General features: G+C 37.9%; 1 protein-coding gene across 4 annotated transcripts in view; it reads left to right on the top strand.

Annotated features, from left to right (window-relative positions):
* MIB1 (MIB E3 ubiquitin protein ligase 1) overlaps nt 1-17,141 on the top strand; it is a 102,753-nt gene that overhangs the window by 11,026 nt on the left and 74,586 nt on the right. For all 4 annotated transcript variants that reach the window (XM_073331409.1, XM_073331411.2, XM_073331410.2 and 1 more), the window contains 6 exons: nt 1,649-1,778; nt 4,196-4,300; nt 9,677-9,743; nt 10,598-10,802; nt 13,000-13,183; nt 16,892-17,036. In XM_073331409.1, coding sequence (XP_073187510.1) covers nt 1,649-1,778; nt 4,196-4,300; nt 9,677-9,743; nt 10,598-10,802; nt 13,000-13,183; nt 16,892-17,036 — 836 coding nt within the window. The remainder of the gene's footprint in view (nt 1-1,648; nt 1,779-4,195; nt 4,301-9,676; nt 9,744-10,597; nt 10,803-12,999; nt 13,184-16,891; nt 17,037-17,141) is intronic.

The following is a 17,141-nucleotide window of genomic DNA, read 5'->3' as shown; positions in this document are numbered from 1 at the left end:
GTGAAAGATTCCAAAATGTGCAATAGGAAGAAAAAAAATTGTCAAATGACCTCCAATATGAAAGCAAGGGGGAATAATAGCCTGATACCAAAATATAACTGTGATGGGTCCTGCCACCTGGGGTGCCATCTGGAACTGGAGTACAACTGAGCCCTCTGTTTTACCAGTCTGGGTTCCCTCCTCACACTCTGATGTTGTGACAAGGTGCAAAGCCTTCCAAGCTTGCACTCACACCATCATCCACAGGCAGGGGCCACACCCAGCTGTGTATATGAATGCATGAACTAACAATAGAGAGGCTTCAGCCAAAATATCCCCAGCCTAGGATGCCAGAGCTATATTGTCCTGCCCTGGTCAAGAACGTGACCAGTATATGAGAGTTATTACCCAGTCCGTCCCTTCCATCGATGTGGAGAGGAATAAGCACAAAGCCTTTGTTAACTGAGCTGAGATTTTCCCCCAAACACTTCACTCACACTACGCTGTTTTAGGTAAAAAAAAAAAATATATATATATATATATATATATATAAAATAGATTTATTAACTACAGAAATACAGCTTTTGAGTGATTGTAAGTGACCGCAGACAGATCAAAGTAGGTGTGTCCAGGTGTTGAGTTGTAGAGGGAGTGAGGCCTCTTGGTGATGTCACTTCCTCCTTTTATAGTTTCCTCCATATGGTGGGAACTCTTTTTGTTCCAAGCCAAGTTCCCAGCCCAGTTTTTGGAAAAATACATGTATCAAATGGAGTTCAGTAATCATGTGGTCTGGTCGCATGCCCGTGCATGCTTGATGAGTCATGGCAGCCATTATCCAGAGGCTGTCTGAAGCATCCCCTGGTGAGGGCAAGCCTTTTCCGTGGCCATTGTCTTTGTTGATGTGCTATTAGCATTGTCTAGCTTCTTCATTGTGGTACCTGAAAGGCTTGCTGTGGGTGCTTCCAACTTCACAACATCTTTAACAGACACGTAGCAAAACTTCATAACTTCACATACGATAGCACATACAATCCAACAGGATATTAACATTTAACAGATCAAGACTTTTAGAATGATACCTCACAACGCATACTTTGTACAAAACATACCATAATTATATGACAATGATGAATATGGGGGGTGCCAGGGTGTCACAATAACTATCAGAATAAAGAGGATACAGAATTAGGGGAAAATATAGATTTACGTAGATGTTGAAATTTGCTTAGAGCTGGCCCTGACAGGGAAAAAAAATACATTGTTTATAAATGAGTTTGCATTCTGCTTTACTGACTTTAACAATTCTGATAATACCCATATGTAGGTGTTAATACATTTTAGTGTTTTGGCAATATGATGCTACCAGGAACCCTGGAGATACAAACCAATAATCTTAATATTACTTAAAATATTAATGGCAAAAAAGTAAAATTTAGACATGGAAAGAAGAGCTTTTCACCATGTGATTTTTCAGAATGCTGAATTTTCAATACAGTGTGCTGAGATTTCTCATAAAGATGAACTTACTCACTCAACCCTGCGTTTCCTAGTTCTTTTCATTTTGAAGGATCTTTTAATGTTCAGTAATGTTAAGTGTTGGTTAAATGCTCCATTTCAGGACCTCTTGTGAGTTGCTTTTATTAACGTGTCATTTGATTTTTAACTTTAGGGTGCTGTTAGAGTCTCGTCGTAAATCAAAGAAAATTACAGCAAGAGGAATCTTTGCAGGTGCCAGGGTGGTACGAGGAGTTGATTGGCAATGGGAAGATCAAGATGGTGGCAATGGACGTAGGGGGAAGGTAAAAATGAAAATGGCTTAAGAAAATACATCACATATTACTTATGGGTAACAGCTGTTTAGATTACGTTGCTGTAAACTTCTGAAACTTAATGTTGTTTACCATTAAAGTGTTTGTTTTAAAGGGATACCACTTATACTGCTGTAAGTTATTCTAGAACAGGCGTTCTCAAACTGGGGGTCATGATCCCTGAGGGGGTTCTGAAGTTATTACATGGGGGGTTGTGAGCTGCAGCCTCCATTCCAAATCCCACTTCACCTCCAGCATTTATAATGGTGTTAAATATTTTTTAAAAGTGTTTTAATTTACGGGGGGGGGGGGGGGGGAGGGTGTCACACTTAGAGGCTTGCTGTGTGAAGGGGTCACCAGTACAAAAGTTTGAGAACCACTCTTATAGAATGTAGTCTTAAGCTTAAATGATCAAAATTGAAAATATGAGACTTGCAGATTACCTGAATTCCCTGTTTTTGGAATGTTCATAAAAATAAAGATTATGGGTGAGCTTTAGGATCATTCAGGAGTTCATGTAAAAACTAAACATTCTCAGACATACCCACTCAATGAGCCTTTACAACACGGAATTTTGCTTTCTCTTCACTGCTATCAGACAAACCAAGTTGTCCTGTATATCACTGGCTCAGCAGGTTATTTTAAAATTTAAGTGCTTACTTAACAGGTTTCTACTTTGTAATCTGTTGTTTTGGGGGATCTTCCAGTTTTATTAGATTTTGGCTTTTTTGGAGTTTAGACAATTCTGGAAGTTCTTTAGTTGGAGGTACTACATTACTGACTTGTTCATGAAATAGCTTTATGTGCTAGCCTGATGTCTTGGAATAAAGACCTCTTCAGCATGTTAGAACTTAATATAAAATCAGATGCAGTTCTGTTAATTGACAAATCATGGCTCTAGGAAACAGAAACCGTAGAACATATGCAGGAGAATTAATTATGTGCCCAGAAGAACTTGATATAAATGTGGATTTTAAACGGGAAGTAAGGCATAATACAATTTCTTTCAGAGAGATTATAGAAAATGAGTAACTTTTATTATTTTAGTGAAATGATGCATTGAATCAAATTTATTTTGCTGTCTAAACATAATTTAAATAAAATATTTTGCTGTGCAAGCATAGTTACTGTGTATTCTTGTATTATGAAAAATCTATATACAATCTGGAATTAGCTATTTGGGGATCTGGTGATTACTAAAGGGAAACAACAAACTTGAAATCCAATTTTTAAAACATAAGTTAAAAGGAGTTTCAGATACTGAACCTTCAGACTAGTTCTCCCTGACAATTTTTGTGTTTTTTCCTATTACATTTTCCTATTTTTTAAAACGATTTAAAATAAATAATTGATATATGAAAGATCTACACAGAGGAAGTTACAAGCAATAAATGGGAACTTAATTAAATATTGAATGGTCATTTTCCCCATGAAACCTGAAAAATAGAAATATTTCTCCTTTTTCCATTGGTAGTAATTATGGGTGTTGTAGCCATGGTAACGCATCTGGAGATGAGTGGCTTAATTACATAACATCATATCTGACTATGGCATGTTACAAAGCAAAGGTGGCATTACTGCTCTGAAGAGCTCACACACTTTAGGTCCTTCTCCTGCAAACACTTGTTCACTTAACTTTAACTAGTGGGACTATTTTCATGCTTAAAGAAAAGCACAGGAACAAATATTTTCAGGATGGGGTCTAAGAAAAGAGGGAGACAGCAAATAGTGAGAGAGGCGTTTGGATAAGTGTTAGGAGAAAGACAATGAAGACAATACATTCAAAAAGATGCTTGTGTGTTATGGATGCCTCTTCAGGGTTGCATTTGTTACATGGCATCAGTATTTCAGAAATGCAAAGAAAAAATACAAAGACCCAATCTTTTCATCTTCACTCCCCTTCTATCCTAGTATTTAAAGACTGGGATTAGAATTAAAATTGGGTCATATAATACAGACTGCTACCTGCGGGCCACCAGCCTGATGTAACCAAAGTAGCTTAAAACAAAAACAAGTGCTGAGAATAAGTTGTTGCCATTTTTGGTATTTTCAGTGAGTTGTTTTTTCTAGTAAGGACTTGTAAAAGCGTTGTAAACCAGTAAATTTCATTTTGTACTTCTCTACCATTTTTAAACCAGTTTACTTGAAAAATATGTATCTTATGGAACTGGCAATCTGGATGTTTATTTCCTAGGGATAGCATTAATTAAGGTGTATGAACGTTGGTTTTGGTAGAAAATGATAAAATGGAGTTGGGGGACCTGGAGTTCTGGTTTTAAAAAAAAAAGCTTAAGTAAACCCTGCTATATCATGCTTTTAACTATAGGTAGAAATGGTAGAGGAAGTTTAAAGTTCAAAATATGTTGCTAAACTCTTGTAACCCATTTATCTATTTTTAAATTCAATAGGTAACTGAAATCCAGGACTGGAGTGCATCAAGCCCACACAGTGCAGCATATGTTTTATGGGACAATGGCGCTAAAAATCTTTATAGAGTTGGCTTTGAGGGCATGGTAAGGAGTAAAGCAACACAAAGGGTAAAATACTTGGAGGGGGGGAGAGGGTAGTAAGAATAGCTTATGCTGTGCTTTTATTCTCCTTTTGTGATATCCTTCTGTCTGTTTGCATGCTGTTAATCAGTTTATTGTGAATACAGCTGGATGGATCATGAATATGCATTAGGAAGGAAGTCTGATCTGAGACTTTATTAAACATCGGTGCAAATCATTTAAACATTTAAACAGAGCTAGCTTCTGCCTGAATATAACAGATATTTACATGTGCAAATGTAGTTTGCCTCCTAGCATTAATGTTTTACTTCAATTAGAATTGGTAAAAAATAGAAATATTTATTTATAAACTTCCTTAAAAGGCCCTTACTTTTTCTTTAATGCCTCAGAACTTGTTTTTTGAAAATCTCCTCAATGCCAAGTGTCGAGACTAGAACACTGCAAGTCTTTCAGTTGTCATTTAATTTTCACTGTGAAGAACACTCAAAACATTTTCAGATAGTTTGAGTATTTTTTTCCTACTTTGGAGTTATTGTGTTTCAGACTTTAGCATGAAGTTTCTCATTTTGATTTTACAACTTTTAGAGTATAACAAGACCACAAAAAGTGGGTCAGGTTTGGTCATGAGACTTCTGTTGATATCTTTGTTTCCTTTTTATGTGGTCTTACCCTAATGTGAGCCAACAAAGTTTACTTGATTGTCAACTGCTGAGACATATTAATGAGCATTATCATTGCATTATTTCTGTTAATTTTTTTTTCTTGGTTATATATTGCAGAGAGGAGATATACTAACTTACATTAGAATGTCCTTCTATCATATTCCTGCAACAAGAATTACATTTAACAGGATGACAAAGCAGCTTTTGTAAAAATAGTAAATTTTGCACCATATCAGCACTTACAGGATAAAGTCTAGTTTAATTTAGGACAAAATCAAAATATAGCACTTTGTTACTTCTCCATCTGATTTTAATCTGATTATACCTCTTACTTGACTGAACAGGTTCATAATCTCAAAGGGGAATATTTATAATTGGGGGAATTATCAATATTCGTAGAATATCGGCTAAATGGATATTAGAGCTCTTAATAACCCAACCATAAATAGAATGGTTTAGTACGTGGAAGCCTCTTTGATAGATACTATCTTATACAAACCAGAGATGTTTGATCAGCCATTTAATAAAGAATAGTAACCCATTTTTACAAAGAAGCTTCGATTAAAAAAAACCTGTGCATTGGCATTTTTATATCAAATGTGCTTTAATTTTCCATATTGACAGTTTATTTTTGACACTACATTTAAAACTTGCTGTAAATCAGTTTCTTCAGTAACTTACTATTTGTTTCAAAGTGTTTGTGTTTATCAGACATAATTGTGGATGGAAACAGAACTGAGGCTTCAACATTGTCTGCAGCAAACGGGCACTGTCCACGTTACAAGTTTTAATTATAATTTTGTGACCAGAAAGTGGACATGATCACTTAAGATACTAAGAAATATGGTTTAATGCTGCCATCACAGCCACCTTTGTGTATCCACACCTACCAGCTACACCATATTTATATGATAGGTTTCAGAGTAGCAGCCGTGTTAGTCTGTATTCGCAAAAAGAAAAGGAGTACTTGTGGCACCTTAGAGACTAACCAATTTATTTGAGCATCAGCTTTCGTGAGCTACAGCTCACTTCATCGGATGCATTCTGAATTCTGTAGCTCACGAAAGTTGATGCTCAAATAAATTGGTTAGTCTCTAAGGTGCCGCTAGTCCTCCTGTTATTTTTGCATATTTATATGTTAATTTTGGGATAATTAGGGCAGTTATCCGATGGTGCCTAGGGAAGTGATCGACTGCTAAAAGGATGTGTTCAGAAAAGCATTAACAGCACTGGGTGCAGCACAGTGTGGTGGACTCTGCTGCATGCAACTGGGGAGAAGAAGGCCTGCACTCAGACAATATGGTGCTGGTTAAAGGAACACAGCCATCTGCCATCTTAGCTCACTGGCAGAGGTGAAATGTGGTTAACTGACCATGGTTGCTAAAAGATTTTAAACATTTTGTTTGGATCCAAAAGCAAGTTAGAGCCTGTAACATGTTACAAACATGTTACCGCTATGGGGTGCTTTAAACCTACACATTTCTAAAATAGATCTTATGCCTTGGGAATTCACTTATTCACTCAGCTACCAAATTTCCTTTGCTAAATAACTTTAAAGATTGTTTGCATTTCTTCAGTGTTTGTTCTAGCTTCCCCCTTTTCTTTCTTTTCATTACGAAGGGCCTTCCCCTCAACTGTGGAGAGTTTGGAAGAAATAACTTAGGTTTAACATCCATTAATGTCAGAGTTCTCTTTAAGTTATCTCTATGTGGGGTATTTTCAGCAAGATTTGAATAGTTACAGTGCTGAGAGGGTGAAGGAAACTGAAAGGATCCATTGCCCTTGTTTTCCTTTGGGCATTATTTTGTACTTTTTCTCTTCCTGACTGCCATTTGAGGCCTGTTCATCCAGACACATTGTGGGTTACCTTAAAGTAGTAGATCAGAATTCTCTAAGAGGATTAAAAACAAAGCTTTTTGACACAGTTAATTTTTTGAATAAGAGAAATCTGTCATTACATCTAGGACATTGCTGGAGAATTTCATGCACAGAATTAGGGTAGTACACTATAGTAGAGGAAACCGCTTCATGGATCAGACCAGTGGCCTGTCCACTCCAGTAACTTGTCCCTGGCACTGATCAAACCTGATCCTTTAAGAGGGGAGTTGCAAGAAACCATGCAGTGTACAATTATGGAAACTTTTCATAGGGGTGTTTTCATCTTAACAGTTGCGGTTGGCGTACTGCCTGAAGCATACGGGTTTTTAATCCTATCTAATGTTCTTGGCTTCTTTTGCCATATAAATCCTTTTTTTGAAACCTGCTAAACTCTTGGCTTCAACATCAAGTGGCAATGAATTCTATATATTAATTATGCATTCTGGTAAATATATTTCCTTTTATCTGTTTTAAATTTGCTGTCTTTCAGTTTCATTGAAAAGCTCCTTGTTCTTGTAGAGAGAGAAGAGAGTAGCTTGGAGTGTCTGATACACCTTCTCCATATCATTCCTTACTTGGTGTACCTCCATCTTTTCTCTAAACAGTCCCAATATTTTCAGTCTTTCCTGATACAGCAGACACTTATTGATTCTAATTATTTTTGACAGTTATCTCTGAACACTTGTTTCTGCTGTCATTTTTGACATGGGGTGATCAGCCTCATTTCTTGTTTTTAAATAGCCATCTTTCTAAAGTTTAGTGTCAGTACTAAGTTTTGGCATGATTCCGTGGCATGAACAACTGTAGTGAGGTACTGGTGGGTTGACCATTGTTACTGCTTCATTCAAGTTGTGTGTCTTTTAGGATTAAGTTAAAAATAGAATTAGTTTTAATAGGCTGCCCTTTAAATCAGTGGTAGAAAATTGTTAGTTACTACTTCAAGAAAAAAAAATCTACCACCTGTCCTTTGGTGCACGAAGTATCAATATTTTTATTATCCTGGTAATCAGGAAAAATCCTTGAGCGAAAGGAGGAGTGGAATTTTGAACAGCATTGGTTAAGTATAATATAAAGAAGAGGGAAGATGATCGTTCTATTGGTTTTGACTTGAATATTCCTTGTTATGTTGACAGAACATTGAGAGAATTGCTGTAGTCTGATACAATCTGAAATTTTGCTTACTTAGAATACATATGTATTAAAGGTTATCTATCCAAGAATAAGCCATACATATTGGAAAGCTGGCTTGCTTCTGCAAGTACAATACCAGATTCTCTAAAATACTGACCAAGTTACGCACTGTAGTGTGCAGTGAACGCAAGTATATAAAACAGACTATTATATGTATATATTTACCATATAAAATCCTAGTAAAGTGCATGAAATCTTGAAATCAAATCTTTTTGTGGACTCTGTAGTACAGATATTCTGTACTGACCATTGTATCAGAGGAGCTGTAGGAGTACAAAATTTGGTGCAGTTTTAAAAATGAATATATGCTTATACTGGCATCTGTTCTCGTGGATGTATATATAGTATCATTATTAAATAGTGGCATATAGCTTTAGGAAGCTGAGAATTTATTCGAGAGAAGGATTCAAATCATACTGTTTCTAGCGCCTAGAGATAGTAGTGGCTAGGAGGTGGTATTGTGTGTTTAAAGGGTTGTAAGCATTATATTTGTCACTAACTTAAGGATCAGGAGAGGCATGAATGGATTTCAGTTCATCTCTCTTGCTAGAGAATAGTCTTATTGCAAGAGGCCTGGGGAAGCGAGAGAATGAGATACAGCCTTTATGAAAGCACGTTTAGCTTATATATCTTCCACCACCTGTTCTTTTGTTGTCTTTCTCCCATTACTATAGTCTGAATTGCATTGCCCAATCAGTTTTCTCTTCCCATCCCCATAAACATAGAATGACCTTTGCCTGATGGGAATTGTGTTCCATAAAGAGTAACACCAGATGGCAGCAATTTGGATTAGGGGATATGCAGAAGCTAAATGAAGGGGAAATTATGAGAACTTTTAATTGGGTTTATACAGTAGCTGTTCTTCACATTTAATTTTTTTCATGTTATGGAAGAGGCCCTTTTGGAGAAATAGCCAGTAGAACTTTTTAAAGAAAAAAAATCTGATTTTAGTTAAACACAGAATTCTGAAAGCAACCAAAATACCCTTTTATTCTGCTTTTTCTGATATTCTCCAGGGCCCAGAAGTTAGAAGTCAGGCTTGACTCTATAATAAGTTAAAATGAATGTCATAAACATCTTAAACAAAAAATGTATAGGCTTTATAATGGCAACACTGACACATCCTTACCCAAGCTGATGCTGCACAGGCAAGGCTATCATGTCCAGTATGGTATTCAGACATTCCTGAATTCTGTAGTGTTAATTTTGTGTTCTTCCTCTGCATGTATTGATTGCCTTTTTTTTTTTTTTAAAGAAAGGTAATGTGAAACAGTTTAAAGCGTCTCTGTGCAATTCTAATAGCAATTATGAATATGAGGTTTCTTGGTCAGTGTAGTTTATTAGATTCTAAAAGCGTTAATTTGAGCCTTAAATTTAAAGCATTTGATAATACTGGTAACATTTATCAAATCCTATCAATGCCCAGCCCTACCTTAAAGGAATAGGTAGTAGAAATAGATGGGTTACAATTTTGGAAAATATTTGAAATTTTCTTTGCATTCAGAATTGGAGTAATGCATTTATTTTTGTATGCATGAGCTTTTCAACCTCTAATATTTCAGTGTATTTCTGTTCTGATTTCACAGATTTATGTCAACCTGCAAGTTCACTCTGTTAAAACTAAAATTGTCTAAATATCTTTCTTTAGTCTGACCTGAAATGTGTTCAGGATGCCAAAGGAGGCTCTTTCTACAGGGACCATTGTCCTGTGCTAGGTGAGTTGGAGAAGGAAAGAAATAGCTAGTTTTAAGTAAACAGAAACATTTCAGTGTCCCAAGTCAGTATTTAAGTTTGAGAACTGAACCAAAGTTAATCAACGTTCCTTAGTGGGATGCACCAAATAATTGAGATTTGAATGGTGGCATTTCTGTGCATTACCATGGTTAAATGCTGCAATGATAACTGGTATCTTAACTGATATGTTTCAACTGTCTGTAGATATGTTTGTCAAACAGTATACCAAATATGTAGCTGGTAAGTTGTTAAAGTTGGCTGTCTAGTTAATGTTTCTGGCTTACATGTGCTCAGCTTTTACATGTTTCTCTTAATAGCTAAAGATAATTGCACAGTTTTGTAGAATGGTTTAAACATCATTTTAATGCAGTATTGCAGATTTGTAAACATGAAGTCATCAGCATTTACGTTTCTAACTAAATATCTATAATTAGTCGTACTGGCTTATTTTGTTACATAGGTTGTGAGCTATTCTATATAGGTTCTATACATATTCTATACATTGAACTCACCACTCTAGTATCTAAGCTGCATGGTGGTATATGGTTGTACTTTATTACAAAAGTAGCTGCAGTTTTGTTTTTGAGTAGTTTGGTTTTTGAGGTGTAGGTGAGTTAAAAGATAAGGTCTAGTGAGGTTTGGTGCAGAAGTTCCTTAGTATATATAGTAGACAACATATGTAAACCTTGACTTAAGAGGGAAGGGAATGTGCCAAGCAGCAGATCTTTAAAACTAGGCACTTGGCAGGTGTTAGATATCTTCTTGAAGTTACCTTTATTGCACTTACCGATGTTGATTTGTATATTTCGTGTTCTTGTTTTTCATTCAATTTCAGGTGAGCAAAATGGTAACAGGAATCCTGGTGGGCTGCAGATTGGTGATCTGGTAAACATTGACCTTGATTTAGAAATTGTACAGTCTTTGCAGCATGGTCATGGGGGATGGACCGATGGCATGTTTGAGACCTTAACCACCACTGGCACAGTTTGTGGCATTGATGAAGATCATGACATAGTAGTACAGTATCCAAGCGGCAACAGGTTTGTTGCATATTCTCAAACCTTTCCTATGACAGACTTCCTTTAACTTCACAAGTTGCAGGGCTTGAAAATTTTTTTTTTTACCCTTCTTTGGTTCTCACGACATCCCACCATCCAAATAAGAGTTTCTGTCTTCTTCCTGGCTTGTGTAATAAGGGGTTCCCATCTGCCACATCCCAATGATGATAATCTTTATAGCATGTGTGAGAGGTTTTGATGGGAAAGAGATTATTTGCAATTTTCTCACCTTTAACCTGCCTTCAGTTAAATATTCATGGTGTTTATGATATGAGGTCTTTTTTTCTAAAATGTCCCTTTGAGTTTTATTTTAATGTATGTTGTCTGTCAGATAATTGTATTTATTAAAGTTATTAATTCTCTAAGTAATTAAAATGGTTACTTCCAAAAATTTCACAATATGAATATTTCACAGCTCCATGCACTAACCATGAAAACATGATTGCATATAGCTCTCAGTAGTGTTTATTTCTTTTGGCTGTGTCCTTAGGGAGCATTTTTTGAGAACTAGTGTACTACCATACAGTAGAGGCTAATGTGATAGTTATGTCCAGCATGAAGGCAGACAATCCCTTGTTTCATATATAATATGTATTGCCAAATGTGACCACTGGAGAACAAATTAAGACTCCCAGTAATTTCAACAGATCTATACTATAAAAGTATACTTAGTTTTATGTTTGGAACAAAACAGTAAAGATAAATAGCCTTGCAGAATAAATATACTCCGAGATGCTTAAATTTATTGTTATGAGATTTCACAGCAGAGCCCATCTACTCAGTGTTGTATCCTTGTTTCTCTTCCAAATTGTTAATCCAAGCTGCAAATTTTATCGCCTCTTGGGTTTGAACAGGTTCTTGCTTTCTGAAGATGCTGCTTTTACAAAGGAGAGTGAGGCGTAAGTGGTTCTGATCATGAATGACTAAGCTCTAGAGGATATTGCTTTTCTGCTATGTGAGCATGCATTGCCTTCCTAGTTTGTTAATGTAGTAAAAAGCATAAGGAAAAACATGCGTAGCTGAAAGTGATCACTTACTTTTCTCAACCTGAATATGTTTGTGCAGTTACATTAAGTTACAATAGCTAGTTATTTGGGTTTTGTTTTCAATAAGTTTTCTTAACTTTTAGGCAGCCGCCTTTCAGCAAACCATTTAGTTGAAGGGAGAAATGGTGTAAATCCTCTAGTCTCATGATTTTTTAGACAATATACTTTGTGTGATGATATTAAAAGCCAACCTGTAACTTGTTCATTGAAATATAGAGGTTTCTTACACAAACGTATATATTTATAATCTTTATATTTCTCCAAAATAAGAAACCTCCCATATTTCTAAAACAAAAGTGAATGGAAAGAGAATTGTATAGTGCTCAAAAGTGTTAGGCACTTGATGAGAACAAATGCATTTCCTACCATAGTAACCTTTTAAGCAACAGTTTGATTACAAAATCTGCTTTTGGTTTTCTGGGGTTGTGGTACTAGACACACATGGACCAGCTGCAGAAAAATAGCTCTGGACGCACATGTTTGTCTGTCATGTGCTGCTTTTTTAAGTGAATGTAAACTAGCATAACACGAACTAAGTGCACACAAACCAATACATTGCATGGTACAAATCAAAATAGTTTAACCAAATGTCGGGCTGCAGGCCGTACATCTGGTTGAAATAGCATATTCCTATCTGTCCAACCCCGTCTCTGAGGAAAGAAGAAAACCCTGTATTTAGATTCCAAGCCCTCTCCTTTCCCTATCAATTCTTGTCAGAGCAATCCATCCTTATCAGTTATCCTGTATTTTGAGAGGAATGCCAGACTCTCAGGCCACTAATCCCTGCCCTAGGTAATAAGTCCACACACCCCCCTCCCCAAACAAACAAACCAAAACACAGTCACAACACAGCTGCCATTTTATGGCTGGCAGCTTTTTCCCTTAGGCTGCAAGAACCAACCATGGGAATGTTCTGACTGCTTCAGGTGCACCTCTCAGAAGATTATCCTTGCAACCACCAGCTGGTAAACTAAGTGGAAGGGATTAAAAGCAGCTAAGCCATAGTGTCCAATCACAAAAATTTCTGGGCACAAAAGCACAATTTAAGGCAACAAGTAACCTTTTAAAATATAGCCCCCACTTTTTATATTAAAAAAGAAAAGATCATTAATTTGAAATATATTATTTTCTAGGTGGACATTTAATCCAGCTGTTCTCACCAAAGCCAATGTTGTCCGAAGTGGAGATACTGCTCAAGGTGCAGAAGGAGGTACCTCACAGTTTCAAGTGGGTGACCTCGTTCAAGTTTGTTATGATTTAGAACGAATCAAGCTTCTTCAGAGAGGTCATGGAGAATGGGCTGAAGCAATGCTCCCTGTAAGTATGTGTGTACATACAATGGTATGTTGGCAGGGCTGGCCTTACCATGAGGTGAACTGAGGTGGCCGCCTCAGATGCCAGACTGGGTTTGGGTGGGGTGCCGCTAGGGCCCAGAGTGTAGAAAATTTTGTCTGCTGCTGGTGCATATGTATTCTCTCTGCTGTAGATGCAGAGAGAAGGTGGAGTGCAGTGCTGGAGGAAGGAGGGCACAAGAGACATAACAGGCAGGCAGGAGAAAAGGTGAGAGGGAATAACAGAAAGCAGCAGGAGCTGCAGGGAAAGATAAGAGGCTCCTCCTCCTCTGTATGTCTCTAGTACCCCCAGGAGCCTGGACTGATTAGCTTCTCAGGGAGCTTCCTGTTTCTTGCTCTTTCCCTAAACCCACTTGAGGAGAAAAGGCAGTCAACTGAAGTAGTAGGAGCCAGTTAGGCCCTTAAGAGGCTGATATCTTCCCTTGCTCAGGCCCTGTTACCAGCCTGCGTATTTGTCCCCTTCAGTTGAATGTTGAGAGCCCCTATAGCTGGCACAGAACAGCAGTCATGAGTGAAAGAAGAAAACGCCCCTCTGGGGCAGCATTCAGAAAAAGAAAGAAAGTAAAGGAAACTTTTCTATCTAAGCAGGAAGGAGCTCTCCTGAGATACATAAACACAAATGTTCACGGTGAGTCTTCTGGCGCCAGTGAGGATGTGAGGAGATGCCTGATCTTCCAGTTAGTCAGAGTGCAGGTCACCTGGCAGCTACTGCAACATCCATATCTCCATCTCAAATGGATGTAACCATACACATTCCTGAAGAAAAGTGTAGATCAGAGAAGAGTGTGGTGGAGGCGCAAGAAACAGCTGTTGCTGAGTTTAGTTCCTTAAGTCTGGATGATCCAGGACTGTGGACCCACTTGAGCAGTAGCCTGAGGGACTTTGTGTTCCCCAAAGACAATGAAAATAGAAGTTTCCATGCAACACATTACTGGTGTGAAATCCCCAATGGTGACAATGTGGAGAGGCCATGGCTTATGTACTCAAAAACCCAGAATGCTGCATATTGTTTTTGTTGCAAACTCTTCCAGTCTAATGTTCCAGCCACATTGGGTTCTACAGGAACAAAGGACTGGAAAAATCTGGCTAGAAATCTGGCATGCCGTGAGAAGGCAGCAAATCACCAGAGAGCATTCCATAGGTGGAAAGAGCTTGAAATGAGACTAAGGTTAAAGGCCACCATAGATGATCAGCATCAAGAGAAGATTGCATCAGAGTCTCTTTACTAGCAAAATGTTCTGAAAAGGCTCATTGCCATTGTGAGCATGCTTGCTACCCCAAACCTAGCACTGCGTGGGACTTCAGATCAGCTGTATGTGCCAAACATCCTTAAAATTGTGGAGCTGATGGCTGAGGTTTGATGCTGTACTCCAGGAACATCTAAGAAGAGTCACCACCCAAGAAATGTAGACACACCACTACCTTGGAAAAACAATTCAAAATGACATCATACAGTTACTGGCAACAAAAGTCGAACTGAAGATTGTGGCAGATCTGAAGTCAGCAAGATATTACTCTGTTATTCTGGACTGCACGCCTGACATCAGCCATACGGAACAAATGATTTTAATGGTGCCTTTTGTAACAGCAACAAAACCTAGTGAAAATGTCCCTGCAATGGTGACTGTCAGAGAGCATTTTCTAGAATTTATTGACATTGTCATACCAGCTTGCATAGTATCATCAAATGTGCTTCTTAAAAAGTTGGAAGATACAGGAATTGCGATAGCTGACATGAGAGCTCAGGGCTACGGTAATGGTGCCAACATGAGAGGAAAGAACAGAGGAGTGCAGAAACGGATCTGAGAGTTAAACCTGCAAGTTTTTTTTTGTCCCAGGCAGTTCTCATTCATTGAAGTTGGTGGTCAGTGATGCAGCATCAGCCTCTAGCGAGGCTGCTGAATTTTTTAATGTAATTCAAATCATCTGTGTATTTTTCTCTGCCTCAACTCATTGATGACAAATTTTGAAGCAACATCTGGGAACATCCTCTCTGACACGGAAACCACTGAGTGCCACACAATGGGAAAGTTGAGTGGAGGCGATAAAACCTATCAAACACCAAATTGGGAAGATAGATGATGGCATAGTTGCCATTATGGAGGCTAATGCTATGACAGGAACTGTTGTGGGAGAACAGTGGCAGAGAGAAATGGAATCACCAGAAACATACATAACTTCAAATTTCTGTGTGGCTTAGTGTTGTGGCATGACGTACTATTTGAAATAAATGTTGTAAGCAAGAGACTCCAAGGTGTTGACCTTGATATATCTGGAGCAATGGAACAACTGGACAAAGCAAAGTCATACCTACAGTCTTACCGGTCAGATGAGGGATTTCAAAATGTTCTGAAGAGTGCACAGAAGTTGGTAGAGGAACTTCACACTGAAGCTATTTTCCCACCCATTCAAGAATACAAGAGTCACCGAAGAAGACGACATTTTGATTATGAGGCGTGGGATAATCCCATAAGAGACCCGAAACAACAATTCAAAGTTAAATTCTTTAACCAGGTGCTAGATTGTGCAGTACCACCAGTTCAGGAACGTTTCATGCAGCTCAAGGAACACAGCAGTATATTTGGGATGTTGTATGATATTCCCAAACTCCTCACTGTATCTGAAGAAGACCTACACCAGCAATGCAGGGCACTAGACAGTGTTGACACATGATGGATGACATGCGCGATATTGATGTGAGTGATTTAGGTGATGAACTGAAAGCCTTTTCAAGATAGATTTCAGCAGGATCAACTCTAAAGGCTGTTCTGGAATATATGTTCACAAATAAGATGACCACCCTCTTTCCAAATGCTTTTGTTGCTTTTCGTATAATTCTAACGCTTCCTGTAACCGTTGCCAGTGGAGAACACAGCTTCTTCAAGCTGAAGTTAATAAAAACATATCTACGCTCCACAATGACACAGAAGAGGCTGGTCGGCCTTGCAGCCATCTCAGCAGAGCATGAGCTGGCCCAGACTGTGGACCTTCAGGAAGCAGTTCAAATCTTTGCGACCAAGAAGGCACGGGAAGGACCACTTTGATTATTCAAACAGATAAAAATGCAGTGTTTACTATGCAGACAAGAAAAGTTACATTTGCTGTTCAGGCTTTTGAAAGTTAAGTGTTACTTAAAATTTTTGAAGAAGGCATTTTAAGTTGTTAGTTCTCCTTTATTGGGGTAGGTAGCAAAGCAGTACCATGAGAGGGAGTAGAACAGGAAGAAGGCAGAATTGAGACCTTTCAGAGTTTTGGCCCAAGTGAGGGGGGCATGGGAGCGTCATTTGAGCTCCTCGCCTCAGGTACCAAAATGTGGGCTGGCCCTATATGTTGCTATGGTATTTTTAATTACACTTGGAAATGGTTAAACCTTCAAATTATTGGAGTTGGGGTGACATTTAGGCCTTGTCTAGACTAGGAAAAAAATGTACTTTTTTCAGTTGAATTAGGTAAATTGAGCTAGTATAATTCTGTGGAAAGCCCCACTTGGCAGCGTAGACTCAGTTTAACAATCTGTCTAGCCTATAACTCAGCCTGTTAGAATTAAGGTGAAGATGTTACTGATGTTAAAGTGGGGTTTCAGAAACCCTTTTACTTTATAAAACTGCCCATATGCTGTAATATGTTAACATCTAAATATCTTTACTTGGTCTCTTCCTTTTCCTTAATATAGACTTTAGGTAAAGTTGGCCGTGTCCAGCAGATTTATTCAGACAGTGACTTAAAGGTAGAGGTTTGTGGAACCTCTTGGACATACAATCCAGCAGCTGTCTCAAAGGTAGCATCAGCAGGATCGGCTATAAGCAATGCATCTGGTGGTAAGTTTGTGTACTATTTAGGAATGTGTGGTTTTGATAAATAAAATTGTGTAAACTTAAAAAAAATTGATGATAAATATTGGTATGGCGCCTATATGAAGCAAG

This window comes from Lepidochelys kempii, chromosome 2 (assembly GCF_965140285.1).
Source record: "Lepidochelys kempii isolate rLepKem1 chromosome 2, rLepKem1.hap1, whole genome shotgun sequence".
Taxonomy (NCBI): Eukaryota; Metazoa; Chordata; order Testudines; family Cheloniidae; genus Lepidochelys; species Lepidochelys kempii.
This window is presented reverse-complemented; position numbering and strand designations above follow the sequence as displayed.